The 15,028-nt window shown below is 46.3% G+C and overlaps 1 protein-coding gene and 1 long non-coding RNA gene across 2 annotated transcripts; one reads left to right on the top strand and one right to left on the bottom strand.

The window, feature by feature from the left end:
* Positions 1-3,336: 3,336 nt before the first annotated feature.
* On the bottom strand, positions 3,337-12,617 carry PPIH (peptidylprolyl isomerase H). Its single transcript, XM_068171589.1, has 10 exons — positions 12,490-12,617; positions 12,055-12,119; positions 11,424-11,447; positions 10,887-10,931; positions 10,432-10,474; positions 8,872-8,964; positions 7,253-7,340; positions 6,353-6,393; positions 5,090-5,178; positions 3,337-3,493 (listed from the first exon to the last, which is right to left on the bottom strand). Exons 1-9 carry the CDS (start codon positions 12,553-12,555, stop codon positions 5,110-5,112), a joined length of 534 nt encoding a protein of 177 aa, XP_068027690.1. The 5' UTR covers positions 12,556-12,617; the 3' UTR covers positions 3,337-3,493; positions 5,090-5,109.
* Positions 12,618-12,654: 37 nt separating this feature from the next.
* LOC137461826 (uncharacterized) lies at positions 12,655-14,969 on the top strand. The gene is made up of 2 exons (XR_010993497.1): positions 12,655-14,115; positions 14,213-14,969. It is a non-coding gene; the product is annotated as an uncharacterized lncRNA (long non-coding RNA).
* The last annotated feature ends 59 nt before the right edge of the window (positions 14,970-15,028 follow it).

Below are 15,028 nucleotides of genomic sequence, written 5' to 3'. Positions count from 1 at the left end.
CGACACCTGCCTTTCCTCAAGAGCGCGCGCCCATTGGTTGCTTCGACCGTGGGTGCCAGGCCAGCTTTTCTCACCGGCCGACCCGGAGTCCCCGCCCCCGCCCCTGATTGGCCCTTCCGGCCGCCGCTCCCGCCCCCAACGGGCACGATCGGGGAAGTGCGCGCGACCATGTGGCGGTGGCTTCTGTCCTGTGCCGTCCCCGACCCCGCTTCCGCTCGCTGGAAACACCTAGGGCAGAGCGTTGCTGCGGGCGGCTCCGGTCCTAGCGCTCCGGGGGCGCCCACTCCCGTTACTGATTGTCAGAAAGGGCCCGGGAGCGTTAAATACCAGCGGGAAATGACAGATTTGGAGCAATGTCAGAGCTCCCCAATCCACGTACTGACGTGCAGTTACAGCACTGAGCCGACACGCAGGGAATCAGCTTTTCCCTAAGCATCCCATCCTTCCCTCCCTGAAAGGGCGGGGGCAGCTCCTCACCCTGAACCTTTCTACCCACCCAGGCTGTCAAGAAAGCATTAGTGCTGGGTCCTTTACTCTGCTGGAGCCTTTCTCTAACCACCACCTCTCAGCTCCTCTTTGCCTCCCTTACCCTTATGTATTCACCTTACAGCGGCCTGGAGATACCCGACATCTCTCGCTGGGTTCCCCAGAGGGAAGGTGCAGAGGAAAACCCTGTCCTTGTCCAACAAGTTAATTTTCCTTAAGCAGTTGAAGAATGTGGTTGGTGGCCACATTTCCTGTTTTGGCCACGTCATTCGTCTGACATGGGAGGAGGGAACGGACATCAGCAACCACCCAGGAGGTCTCTGGGAGATGACCCACCACTCCACTATTTTTGCAACCAACACGTATCCCCTTGGGATCAGCCCTTTCAGCATTGCACACAAATCACTGTCCAGTTCGCCATTCCAGTTCCCCACATTTCACCCTGGCCAGGTGAGGGACTCCAATGAGGCCAAGCTCAACCCACCACATCAACCCACTAGGAATACTGGTCTCATCCTGCTGTCTTGGGAACTCTTCCACCTGATCTTCCACTCAGTTCATGAAGGGAAGGGCTTGAAAACAATAACACAGTCCCACAAGGATCTGCACCAGGATGATGACCTGGATAAAGAAGCTAGAATGATGTCAAAATTGGATGCTGCTTAGTGACTGTCATAGTTTTGTACGAGATAAAAAAAAAAAAAAAAAAACTATTTTAAAAGTAATAAATGAACTAAAAAATTTAAATTTTATTTCTTTACATAATCAGTAAAAAAAAGTTATAAAAGAAAGAAATGTATTCTAAAGAATTTATTTTAATTCTTACTACTTTTTTTCTTTTAATTACTGTCAATAAAATTTTCTTTATACCCTTTTAAAATTTTAAGCCTACTTTACCTTTCTCCTAATCCTATCTTCCTATCTCACAAGAAATAAATACATAAATAATTAGCCAACACTAAAACCCACCACACTCATCAACACATTAGTTAAAAAAATCTCAAAATTAAAGAAATCTTAAATTAATAAACAAAACCACTACAGTGAGTCACCTGAAAAATAATCTTACTATAGAATGGGAATTAGGGAATACACCAGGCAGCGACCCATGAGGAAGAAAACTCCAGGGAGGAAATCTGTGGGGATGTCAGGGCCATGGACTACAGCCAAAACTGTGGGCCCCAATAATGTCTTCGTGGGCTAACACTGTGGGATCCAGAGGCAACTCAGACTCTCAGGGAAATGCACAAGCCACCAGAAACACCATCTCCAGCTGCAGCATACACAGTTGTAGGAAGATGCTGGAGCGGAGAGGAGGTGCATCATCTCCTCTACAGGATATTCAAGGATTTGCTACGTACAACACAAGGGTGACATCATCATGGGGGAATTAAAACAAAAAAAGTGGTTTTTGAGAAGACTTTCAGCCAGTAGGTAAGGAACATGGCATACAAGCTGGAAAGCTGGAATCCTGCCCATTCCATGTTTAAGGGAAATATAATGGGATGTAATTAGCCATTCTAACAACAAAGAGGTAGTAATGGATTTGCCACTCTTAATTAATCTGGGGAAGCTCTGTGGCCCCTGTATGCAGGAAGTGAGGCTAGCTGATGGCAGTGGTATAAACACATCAGGCTGAAAAAGTGCTGCTAAGCCTGGACCAGAAATAAACTGGTTTCCCTGGTGAAAAAATGGTGAATTTGGGTACCAGCAGCCAGAAGTGCAAACCTCAGCAGAGCACTGCCAGGCATAGATCCCTGAGGCACCTGAGCCAGCCTGTTGAGAATCTTCAACCCTCCTTGCACAGGAAAAGCCCTCTGTAAAGCATGTGTGGGGTTGAGGCAGAAAGGACTGGGGTGTCTGTGTTTCTTTTATCACCCGATGTTATGCAGGTAACAAAGTGACATGCCTCAGGCTGGAGAGAAGTGAGTGTTCTCAGATGCTGCGCAATTCTAGGAATGAGGACATAGGAATCCTGACAACCAGAGCCTTCTGTCAGGATTTCAAAGACACATGAGAGAAAAGAGCACAGCCAAGCCTGTGGGAGCTTCCTCCAGCCTGTCAGTGCTGGGCGAGGCCCAGCTCACTCAGAGAGTGCACCCTACACCTGTTGCCCAGGCACAGATGGGATCTCTCTGCATGGGATGAATCACCTGCATGTGACAGAACTTTGCCCGAACTTTCATCAGCTCCTTTACCTTTAAACAGCTGGATGAGAAGTCCCTGCTGGAACCCAGCCCTTCGCAGGGTGCTGGTTTGTCCCCTGCCAGGAGGGTGAGCTTCCAGCCCTGTTCTGGGAGAAGAAAGGCAGCCTCAGCTGCACTCTCCTCACTACACAGGACAAGCAGCCCTAATTTCATTCCTATAGCGTCACCATTCTGTTTTTCCCATACGACAAGCCTGCTCCAACACCCTTGTAAGTACTCAGGTGAACCCCTCCTCCAACATATGCGGCACATAACAGCTCGATGGCTGAAAGACACCTGTTTACATCAGAACTCTCCTCAGAACGCAGCACTCATGGTGATTGAATCTGTGCTATACCAATTCCTCATGCCTCAGAAAGGCTGTACACACAAAGGTTCTGGAGATACCCAAGATGCCAAGAACCTTTCTGCCAGCCAGGCAGTTGTAGTTACCTGCTGAGTGAAAGAGCTGGTGCAGCACAGCTCTACCAAGCTCCTTTCCCCGCTTCTCTCTCTCAATACCATGCAGTAAATGTTCCTGACTGAACCAGCCAGGGATAATACATGCTGCTGAAGATGTTACAGCCCTTCTCACCTAGAGAAGAATCCATTCCCACTAATGTTAATTGATGTGCACTGCACATGTTTAAATTTTTTTTATTTACATTTCAAAATGTTAAAAAAGATGCCCATTATTAAATAATTTCAGGAGAACCTCAAGAGATGGATCTGGCCTGTGGAGAAGTCTGGGGTAGTGGGTGAGCTGGCTGGAATTGGAATTGCATGGAGTCAGCACAGGTCTAATCACCAGTAAAGGAACACTGAAAGGAAGAAGAAACAAGTAAGTCTAAATGCTGGACAACCATTCCCAACAGATCCTACAACAGCCAGGTTGTGCAGTGACACTGGGGGCCACACAGTGATTTTAAGTGCATGCCAGATGCTACACACACTAGCTTTCATCATCCAGAGAACTCAGGAATCCTCCTGAGTCTGCCTGCCAGGCAACTGCATCTACTTCTGAAGTTAAAAGCAACAGTGCCTTTTTCTCCCAGCCGATTTTCAAGGATCTTGACAAGTAGCTGATGTGGCTGTCTGACATCAGGCAGTGCAAAAGCTGTTCTCATCCCCAGTCAGATGAGAGACATGAGAGTGCAGCAAGGCTGTTCCTAAGACCTGTCCGGGAAATAAGTAAGCTGGCACCAGCCTTGCACCTATGAATGAAAAGCTTCCAGGCTCAAGCTGGGCACTGGCCAGAGATCCAGTACTCCAAACTAAAATGGTAAGAAAGTCTGGGACTGAGTACAACCCTAAAGGAGACCCGACCCTTCAACACAGCTCTGCAAGAAAAGGGACAGCCTTGCTAGCAGACTTTTTTTCAAAAGCCTGTAAATATCACCGGAAGTACCAGGGGAATGGAAGAATGATTACTTTCCCTGTTGTCACTTCATCAAATAGCCAGAGCTCCCAAGAGTTTGAAGTGCTGCAGGTCTCTAAGGCTTTATTACAAAAGAGGGACTGGATATAATTTAATGGAAGGTCAAAAATTGTGAGTATTTTGAGTATAAAATTGTGAGTCCAAACTGCCTCCTGAAATTTGGAAAAATAAAGCAACCAAAAGGCTAATACAGCAGATTTTTGACAAGCTGCAGCCCAACACACTGAAATCTAGACAGATATGTTTAAATACCTGTAGTTTTTAGAGTAAATTGAGCAGACAAATGGAGACAGAATACTTATTGTATGTTAGCCCGAGACTATTGGTTTAACCAAAATGAAGCCTAAGTAATAGTAAATAGTGGAAACATCTCTCTTCAGATAAAGACAGTGGTACCTTTTCCAAGTCAAGTTAAGACTATGCAAAATAGTAATTCCTTGGTCCTTCAGTAGTGTCGGTCCTACAGCTATACTGAGCAAGGAGGCTCAAGTCCTCCCTTTCTCTTCTCCTTTTCTTGATCCCTGCCTGTCCCACCCATGGAAAGTCTACCTTTTGTAGCTGTTTGAAAGTTCTCCAATCTGCAGGTCAAAGTGAGGCTTCTCACCAACCAGACTGCCTGGCTAATGCTAGAGGGATTACTGCTGTAATTCCCTTTCATCCACTTTCTACAATCAAGGCTTCAAGGCAGCCTAACCCAATCCAAGAAAAAGCTCCCACAAGCCCATTTTCCCCTCGACTACAGCTGCAAAATCTTATTCCTGCTGTGCTGCCTCTGGTGTTTGTGCAGCTTGGAAGGAAGCCAGTTCTGGGACTTCAGCTGGCAAAAAACAAATGCTGTTAGAGAAGCACTTTCTGATGTTTCAGTGAGCTGACACAGCTCTCTGCAGGTTCAAAGAAATGTGAAAATAAGTCAAGAGAAAAGTAAGGAGCAGAGCAGCCTAGAGTTCATGGCACTGTGCCTGTGAAGACTGAGACTTACCACATTGCTTTTTCATCGCTTCACATTTCCCCACACTGAGAGATCACAACTGGCAACTTGGGTTTGTTATTGGGACCCGTAGGCACGTTCTGGGGACAAACAGATACAGAACATTAAAACTTACAAAAGCACAGCAAACCCAGGCAGTGACAAGTACTGGAAGATTGGCTAAGAGATATCTCTGTAACATGAGGAACAGACACAGCTATGAGGAGCAGAAAAGCACCATTACACATTTGGCAACAGGCCCAATCATAAGCTGGTGAATTCCCTCTGTAAGCAGAGGTTTGGGTCACAGACCAGATGCTGGTCCTTTGAATTGGAGTGAAGGAATAGAGTAAAAACTGGAGAACTCCTCATGGAGATACTTGAGGCTGCTCTGGCTTTGATACTAAAAGCAGCTGCCACAAGCAAAACGAACCTGTGCTCACACAGAAAGGAAAGAGACAGTGGCAAAGAAACCCTCATTCTGAAACTCCTGATGCACTGGACTCAGCTGTTCTCTGAATCTCTAATTTTCTTTACTTTGGTCTCACTGTACTGCCACCCAAAGCAGGCTCACCACAATGCTCCAGCAGATCATACCACGCTGTACTACTCCTTCCATGTGACCTTTGCTCAAAGCCCAACAGCTCTGTGTTTTGCCCTGCTTTCTAGATTAGAGACCCTTAGGCACATTATCCCACATGTGTCATGGAGTCAATGCTGGCTGTCTCAGAGAACTTGCTGCTATTTGTTAAATCTACTCATTATGCTGCCATGACACCCAGGCCTCATGTTGGCAGCAATCATCACCTGGATTGTATTTATCTTCAGCTCCTGGAAGCCCATGAGAAGAACAGCTTAATTTTTCTTATTAAACATGCTGATCATGGATCAGCAGAACTGATGATTTTGCATCCACTGAATAATCCCAGGCAATGGCAAAGAAGTGAGATGCTTTACGCTCTTGTCTGAGCTGCTGATGGAACAACTTTTTAATTCAGCCTCTGAACAAATGCAAAGCAAATAAAGCCAAGAGCGCAATCCCCGCTCAAAGACTATCGCAGTCACAAGATCCTAGCACTTCCAAAGCCAACTCATATGACAGCCTTGCTTCAACAGATTTCCTCCTACATTATAATGATGACAACCAATAATGCCAGTTATCAACATTGGTATTCCCTGGTATCCTGTAAACAGACAGCAGGACAACTCTACTTAATCATGTACATAACTTTCCAATGCAGGCATTCACAAGGAAGTAGCCATATTCAAACTTACTTCAATTTTTCTCATGACCAACAGCCCATCGACAATTTTACCTAGAATGAGAAAATTTATCCACTTCAATATGGCTGTTTTTTACCTGTGTTCCACCCCACTCATCACAGGTACACGCATTTCTGTCCTTCCTGAAAAGCCCTGGGCAGTGTGTAGCTATTGGGCACTTCAGGGTTTGTTACCAATCTCTAAATTCATAAAGGAAACAACCCCTCTTCAAACATTCTCCACCTTCAGCACAGATTAAGTGCCTTTTCCTATCACAGGGGCGATGTGTGTAGAAATTTGGGGGATGAGACCACCAGCTTAAGACTGGCCTGGAACTCCTACAGTTAAACCAGCAGTAAATGCAAGTTAGCAGATATGGTTTCACAGAATTACTGTCCAAAACTCTGGTGAGAGCTCAGCCCCCTCTGATAGTGGAGAAGAAAGGAATCCTTTCACTCATCTGTGCCCTCTGCACTGGTACAAGGATTTGTGTACAAATACAGTACACTAAACACTGATCTGGATTAAAGCTAACCTGTGAAAAAATTATTAATTTCAACAGTGATCTAACAGTGATCCATCACAGTATCAGGTTGCACAGATCCCTCAGATAGCACAAGCCAGGAGGGAAGAATGAGCATTCCATACCCAGAGGTGGTTGGGCACTGAACAGGCACCCCAGGGAATGATCACAGCCCCAAGGCTGCCAGAGGTCCAGGAGAATTTTGACAGTGTTCTCAGGCACAGAGTAGGATTTTTGGGGTGACCTGTGCAGGGTCAGCAGTTGGTTTTGATTATCCCACTGGGTTCCTCCCAGTTCAGAAGATTCTGATTCTCACTATTTATTTTAACAGCTGCCCTGCAGGGATGTCTGTGAGCTGGCACTCCAGGACTTTTACTGCAGGTACTCACCAAACACAACATGCTTCCCATCCAACCAGTCACACTTGGAGCAAGTGATGAAGAACTGGCAGCCATTGGTACTCGGACCACTGTTTGCCTGGGGGTTGAGGGTTGAGAATGGCAAATTACAACAAGTATACCATTTCAGACTGACCAAAATTGAAGGCAGACACATAAAGAAGAGGTGCTGCTCAAGTAGGTATTATTTTTAGCTTATTGCTAGAGAAACCAAAGGAAACAAAATACATATCTGTAGGAGAACACCCTGTGCTAGGATGTAGCATGTCACCACCTCTGGTCACACCAGAACGCGTAAGAGCCACGTCACCAACTATTTATTATACTTCTACAAAGGTGTGTTCAATACAAGACTGTGCCAAAGTCCAGGCTTTAGAGCACACTCGTGAAAAAAGGCTGAACATTTTGATGACAATTATTTATTGGCTGCAGTATTACCCTGAGGAAAACTGAACACCAGAAACCAGGGCAAGAAAAATACCCAGCTCATTTCTGGTCTTTGGGAGGTTTCCTCAGAATAAAAATAAAAAATTTCCAATGATCGTGACGAGAAAAGTAACAACTATATTGGCACAGGAGTCACAGAAACTGTGGGATGCACATGTGAAATTTTATTCACACCCAAGTACAAAACCCAGAGCATTTGCACTGTTAAGAAAACATGTCTGCAACACTGAAGGCCACTTGTGATATTGACAACTACAAGCTACTAAAGCAGTTTTCTGTCCTGATGAGTGAACTGGTCAAGTTTTGCAGCTGCGGGACTGCAAAGGACAGGGTCATTTGGCTTTCTAGTTAATGCTAGCCAGCTTCAAAAGGATCCAGCTGGGATCCATGGTTCCTGGGATCCAAGGTTTGACACAGTATAATGACTTTAGAGCCATGCCACTTTAACACAAAGATGGCAAAACTGGAGTGAATCCCTCCTCTCACACCACAGTACACTAGCTGCTTAGCTGTGCCATGACACCTTTTTTTGGGCCATGTTTTCAACATGGACGAATAAGTAATCCAAATGATTAAATGTCCTAAGCAAGTGGTTTTAAGGGCAGTGCAGCTGAAAGAGCTGGGGAAGAAGCAGTTGTGGATAGGAATACTGAAGCACTGGCTCAATTTGCTTTCTATTCCAAAAGTCAGGGTATTGTTCCTACCAGACAATGTGCAATGGTTGCAGTTTCTCCTACTATGCTGAATAGAAAGGTCTGTTTTAAAAGATACCATGGTAACACTGCTGTGGCTTTGGAACTCCCAAATCTCTCTGTTTCCTCCTTGCCATGGTCAGTGTTTGGTAACAGTATCAGGAAAGACGAAAACACCACCAACTCACCACTGTATGAAAACTGTAAGAATTAAGCTCTTCTGAAATCAATCAAGCCAAGCCTGTCCTAGCGCTCCAACAGGCAGCAAAGAAAGGATGCTGCAGGATCAGGACTATTGTGTTACTCAACATATTAACCCAGAAGTATCTGCTTGACTAGTAGCTACAAAACAGACCTTGTATCCAATGGCAGAGATGCTGTTGTCCAGCAAATACTATATACACTTAGGAAAAGAGCACAGAGAAAATTCCCAAAGCTTTTTAGTCTGTAATGTCATTATTTTATACTCACCATAGAAAGCAAGCCAGGAGCAGAGTGTTTCAGCTTGAAGTTTTCATCTGCAAAAGGACCCCTATATATACTGGCTACTCCAGTGCCATCTCCCTGCATGACAGAGGTACCCAGTCAGCTACAGCATTTGTTCTGTAGCAACTGCTACAGAACAATTCAATTTAAAAATTAATTTAAAATCTCCAAGCAAGAGGAAAGGACAAAATGGATTTTGTATTGCCATTTACATACACCAGCAGTGAACACATTCAGTGTTTCATTTCTGAACAACAACAGCAACTGGTTTCTAACTACACAGTTCATTGTTCACCATTCATATGTTGGCAGAAGCCCATGCAGATGGTAAGTTTAAGTCCAAGCCTCCCAGAGTGAAGTGGAGGCTACAGATTGCTTGGTACAGACCCATCAGGACTTGAAAGGGAAAAAGGAGGAGACATAGAAGGATGGGATGGTGTGACAAAGAAAGCAGAAGTGGTTGCATGGCAAAACTTGGCTTACAGTGGTTTTATGTATTTCACCTTATTTTCTGTGACTTTACCGGAAATAGGAAAGCAATCTCTCTGTTCTGCAAGAATAGTTTCTAAAATAAAGATTTTCTGTTTATGTTTGTACTTTCTACTAATTCCTTTTGCTCTGGCTGCCCAGCCCTTGCTTGTTTCCCTCCTGCTCCCTGTAGTTTACTTAAACTTTTGGCTCTGAGACAGAAACTTGCACCCTGTCTCAGGGGTCAGTGTGACTGTGCTTGCTCCCCAGGTGCCTTTGTAATAAATATAACATATAAATTTCAAATACTGGAGCAATCTGTAAAGCCTGTTGAGATGCAGTGGAAGTAATACAGTGCACTGGTTCATCTGAGCAGTGTCAGAATTAGCAACTACCACAGAGTCTGGTGTTGCTGAACTACCTGCTGTGTGGTCATTTCTCTCAGAGACTTTCATACAACCAAGTTGTATAATAAAAAAGCTTCATCACTTCCCTCATATTTTTAAATGCTTCCAAAATTAAAATAATTTTACTGGATCCTAGAATAATGAAGAGATCCTGTGGCCCTTCAGCCTTACTCATATATATTCTGCTTATCCCCATGTCAGAGCACAACCACCATTGTGGGTGCAAAGACTTTTCTATTTTGAGACAATTTAGTAACAAAAGGCTAGTTTTGATTTAAATGACCTCTTACATTATGCACTGGGTTCTGTATTTAGGGTCTATCTACAATGTGAATTGAAGTTCACAGAGGTTTTTGTCGGGAGGAGGACATCAGAAGGGGGAAGGAAAACAGGGCAAACATTTTTCAAGTTTTGAAAGCTTCTAGGGTTTTGGCAGGCTATTGCAGAGAGAAAATATTTTGGGAAGAATGCGTGTTCACAAGGCTCCAGATTTGCTTGCAAGAGGTTTATTGTCTGTTGCAGTAGGATGGCAGCAATGCTATGAGGTACCTCCAGTTACTACTGGATACCTCAAAAAACAAAGAGCTCCCACAAATCAGCACAGGCACTTGGAAACAGTAGCATGTTATACCATAGAGGAAAAGGACAAAAAGAGTACCGGAGTACATACATTTACGAAGTCACCTCCTTGGATCATGAAATCCTTTATTACCCTAAAGAAGTAAAACAACACTTAGTTCCCAGTGGCCAAAAGCCTCAAGAAGCTCAGTATAAGATGAAAAGGGGTTCTGCCTTGCTGTGCAACAGAAGTTAACAGTCTGTGAATGCTGCAGCCTAAAATCTACAACAGATATTAATTAATGGTTGATACGAGGTCATTTAGGACTCATTGCTTTTGAACAGAGATAGTGATTATATGATAGATGCCTTATGTGACATAGCACACCAGAAACAGGGGATTCCTCCCAGTGGGGAGGACAGCATCCCCAGCTCCCCCAAAGCCATAGAATTACATTAGCCATGATCCGCAAATGTCTCCAACACCACTAATAGCTCAAGGCAGGTCACAAAACTCCATATGGCCCAGGCTGCTATTTAGTGTCTAAACAACGGTAGATGATTTACCTGTGGAAAGTGCTTCCTTTATAACCTATAGGGACGCCATCTTTCCTGTAGGGAAGTGAAAAGGAGAATTATTGCAACCTACTGGATATCCCAACACAAAATTGTCCCAGCAATTCAGAGTCCCAAAGGGTTGCTGTGTACATTAGCAGCTGCCTTGAAATACAACCAAATGCCGCAGCCTCTCAGCTGCTGCTGTTGAAGGCAAAAAAAAAAGCCTCAAGTGGGCTCTGCACATTAATGACTCTGTTCCCTGCAACACCCACATCATCACCTTCACAGGATCTCACTGCAATGTGCAGCATGAGCAGGTGGGCTTTGCAGATAGGGCTTTTAGAGCCACGTGGGCACAAAAAAGTCATATCAGAAAGAGAAACCTGCCATCTCTGTGAGTCTCCAAGCCCCTCACAATTTACTCAGAGCAGGTTTCTCTTCCATTTTGTACTAGTACAACATGAAAAAGTTCATGACAAACCCTTTCTACCTCACCCAGCCTTGTTTCTCCAGTGGGACACTTAAAGGACATTATAATCCACTTACCTGAATTCACCTGTACAAAACTGCCTGGCAAACAAAAAGAGAGCAGAGTGTTAGGTGCATGTGAACTCTGAGGGCTGCACCAACTGGTGCACAGGATTTTCCTTATTGTGTTAGAGATGTTCCCAGAGAAACAGGAAATGGCAACTCCTCCCCCCTGTCATTTCAAAACATATTCTGTGCTCTTTGTAGTGAGGAGATCAGAGAGTTAACATCAAGATTGTAAGAGACCGTGAATATGGGGCAGGCACTGTGTTTGACAGAGACCAGGGTATGTCCATCCCTCCAATGGAAGTGGGATTTCACATGGCGCATCCCTCAGTTGATGGCAGGGAGACTGATTGGCCAGGAGACCTCCACCATGGCACAAGGCACTGCCTGCTCTAAATGCATGGAGCAAATCAGAAGGCTTTAGAGAGGGGGCAGAGGAGGACCCCTTCCAGCCAGACAGGGTCCCCTGAGAGACCAGGATGCCACACAGCATCTCTGAGAACAGAGAGACACAAAGCAGGTGAAGCAGTTTGGGGTGGGAGTCAGCTAATCAGTTTGCCACCAAAAGCCATTCCTACACCAGAAAGCCTTCGCAGCTCCAGTCCAGGCTGAACTGCATGCAGGAACGGTAGCTGCTCGTTACCTGAAGTTCTCTGCTGTTTTGGGTACAACGTCTGCGAACAGCTCGATCTTCATGCGGCCGACCTCCTGAGGAGATGGGGGCCAGGTGAGTCTTCCAGGTCCCTTCACACACAGATGCCTGCCGCCCGACCCCGGGTGCTCCCACAAATCCGGTTACCTCATTCACCCCCATTCATGCCCATCCCTCCAGGCCCCTCCCGACGTAGTCCTTCTCCTCTCCCCTGCGAGCCCTTCCTGACGGGCCCAGTGACCCCACAGGCCCGCTCGCTGTCTCCTGGCACCGCCCCTCCCAGCGCTTCCTTTTGCGGCCCCGCAAGCCCCACGCTGAGCCCCCACACCTACTGTGCTCTCTCATCCCCACAACACTCCGACATCCCCAGTTATCCCCGCAGTCCCCCCTCGAGCGCCGCCGCTCCCCGTCCTGGAGCACCCCCACCTGCCCGCCGATGGTTACATCGAAGAAAACCACGGGGTTGTTCGGATTCGCTGCCAGGGCCGACATCGCGACTACCACTGCAGGAAGCGGAAATGCGGGCGGAAGTGGAAACGGCGGCGGAAGGCGAGACAGGGCCGGGCGACGGGGGGGGAGGTTGTCCGGGATGTCTGGGATGTGTGTGGTGTGTTCAGACTGTGTGGTATCGGGGTGGCGTCCGGAGCTCCATCCTGCTGGGACAGCTCGGCTCCCCAGAGTAGACCACTGCTCGGCTGGGAAGGCCTGCCTGTTCATCTCCCTGCCCACCCTGGGCTCACGCCGGCTGAACATGAGCCCAGTTGTGCCCAGATGGGCAAGGAGCCCAATGGTACGTGGACTCTGCCAGCCACAGTGTGACCAATGGAACCAGGGCAGTGGCCACCCACCTGTGGTGGGGCACCTCTAGTCCTGGGGTCAGTTCTTGGTGCTTCACTACAAGAAAAACATTGTGGGGCAGGAGTATGTCCAGAGAAGAGAATGGAACTGGGGAAGGGTCTGAAGCACAAGGAGCACCTGAGAGAGCTGGGAGGACTCAGCCTGGAGAAAAGGAGGCTTGAGGGGTCTTTCTCGCTCTCCACGACTCCCTGGCAGGAAGATGCAGTCATGTGAGGGTCAGGCTCTGCTTCTAGGGAACCAAGGACAGGACAAGAGGGACTGGCCTCAGGTTGTTGCAGTTGAGGTTCAGGTTGGACATCCTTAAGAATCACTGGAAAGGCTTGTCGAGCCCCAGCACAGACTGTCCAGAGTAGTGGTGGAGTCCCCATCCCTGAAAGGGTTTAAAAGCTGTGTAGATGTACGTGGCACTTGGGGGCATGGCTTAGTGGTGGCCTTGGCAGTGGTGGGGGAGCAATTGGTCTCAATCTTCAGGATCTTTTCCACTAATTCCATGATTGCAACAGTTAGGTCTGTGCTTGTTTTCAAGGTTTGATCAGCTGAATACTGCCTTTGAGAGGTTTACAGGACCTCTCTGACTGTGCTTGAGCAGAAATCATGCTTTCTGTCGCAGAAGGATGAGCAAGATATGTAAACAAATGCACTGCAACTTTTCTGCTTGGAAGGAGACCTTTCCTGCATGAGAATCCTGATTTGGAAATTGTTATGTATGCACTCCATGTCTGAGTGCAGCTGTCTGAGTACAATCAGTGCTGGGCCTTGCCCTTTCCTTGTGGCAAGAGAAGGCTCCAGTGTGAAGATCAGCCCTGACTTGACATGTACAGAACTGGGCTGGCATAGAGCACTTTTCTGCCACTGAAATGCTAAAATGGCAATGCCTGCTTTTGGTGAACACAGGTGATCTATTTCTACACTTTCAGCCTGTGATCAGTGACACAGTTTTCTCAGGGCATTTCCTAACGACTCTAAAGATAATTTTTGAGTCTGTCACTGTTTCCTGAGGGTGAAAATCTACTCAGTGATTTGCATTGGTGAATTGTGTCCTTCAGTGTGTCCCAGCTGTGGTTTTGCTTTGACAACCCCTGCAATTCATCTGAAAATACCTTTTTTTGCAGGTCAGGGATGGGCAATGGTACAAGATGAATGATGCCTCAAGACTTCTCTCTGCCAAAATACGTATTTACTTTTCCATGCCAGGTAGGAACAAGTGTGAATGGATGTCAGAATATACTCTCTCTTGTGTTACTGATCCTGTTGCTGTTCTTCTCTGATGGGTTTTGCTTTTTTGCCATAGGAGAGAATGACTGTTTGTCCAGGTGAGTTCTGTCTGTCCTGCAGTTTGACAGGCCATTTCTTCTCCCTTGCTGTCTGGCACTAAACTGGGCTTGTGTAAATTGCCAGATGTGTGCTCTCTGAGAAGGGCTAGCTGTGAAAAGGGGCAAAATGGACATCTGAGAGTATAAAGATGAGTCACTGCCTGAAAGGGCCAGACATGGCTGGAAAACTGTGATCTATTTTCCAAAGCCTTGTGCTGCTTCAGTCTTCTGCATGTCTTGTCAAATGTGCCAGAAAATGACAGGGCTGAAGCCTCAAGGAGACTGCAAGAAATCAAGGAAGTGTAAAAGGCCCACAAACACTGAGGAGGGGGAGAACTTGAATAGAAGCCACCCAGACATTCTATCTCCCAGGAAATGCAGGGCACCCTCACCACCAGCTGGAACATGGCCATGGGAACCTGCTCAGCTGTTCCCACAGGGAGAGAAAGAGCCTCCTGATGGCAGAAGTTCAGGGGAGGATGGTGCAAGAATGAAGAAAGGGAACTTTCTTCATTCAAGAGAGGAGAACTAAAAAGTAGCAACATTGCAACAGTTGCTTCACTACATGCCAGTCATTTCAAGTGCATATGGCTTCTGTATGGACCTGTTCAGTACTGGTCACCAAGCTTCCCAGCATAACCTGCCAGTGACCATTAAAGGCTGCAGATATCTCAGAAGAATGTTGACCATTAAACCTGATATTTATGATTGAAACAATAAAACCATCAAACCAAACCCAGTCCCAAGTGGTGCTTCTGATTGTCCTACAGAGAGTTTGAGTCTGTTACTATTTC

This window comes from Anomalospiza imberbis, chromosome 23, assembly GCF_031753505.1.
Source record: "Anomalospiza imberbis isolate Cuckoo-Finch-1a 21T00152 chromosome 23, ASM3175350v1, whole genome shotgun sequence".
Classification (NCBI taxonomy): Eukaryota; Metazoa; Chordata; class Aves; order Passeriformes; family Viduidae; genus Anomalospiza; species Anomalospiza imberbis.
This window is presented reverse-complemented; position numbering and strand designations above follow the sequence as displayed.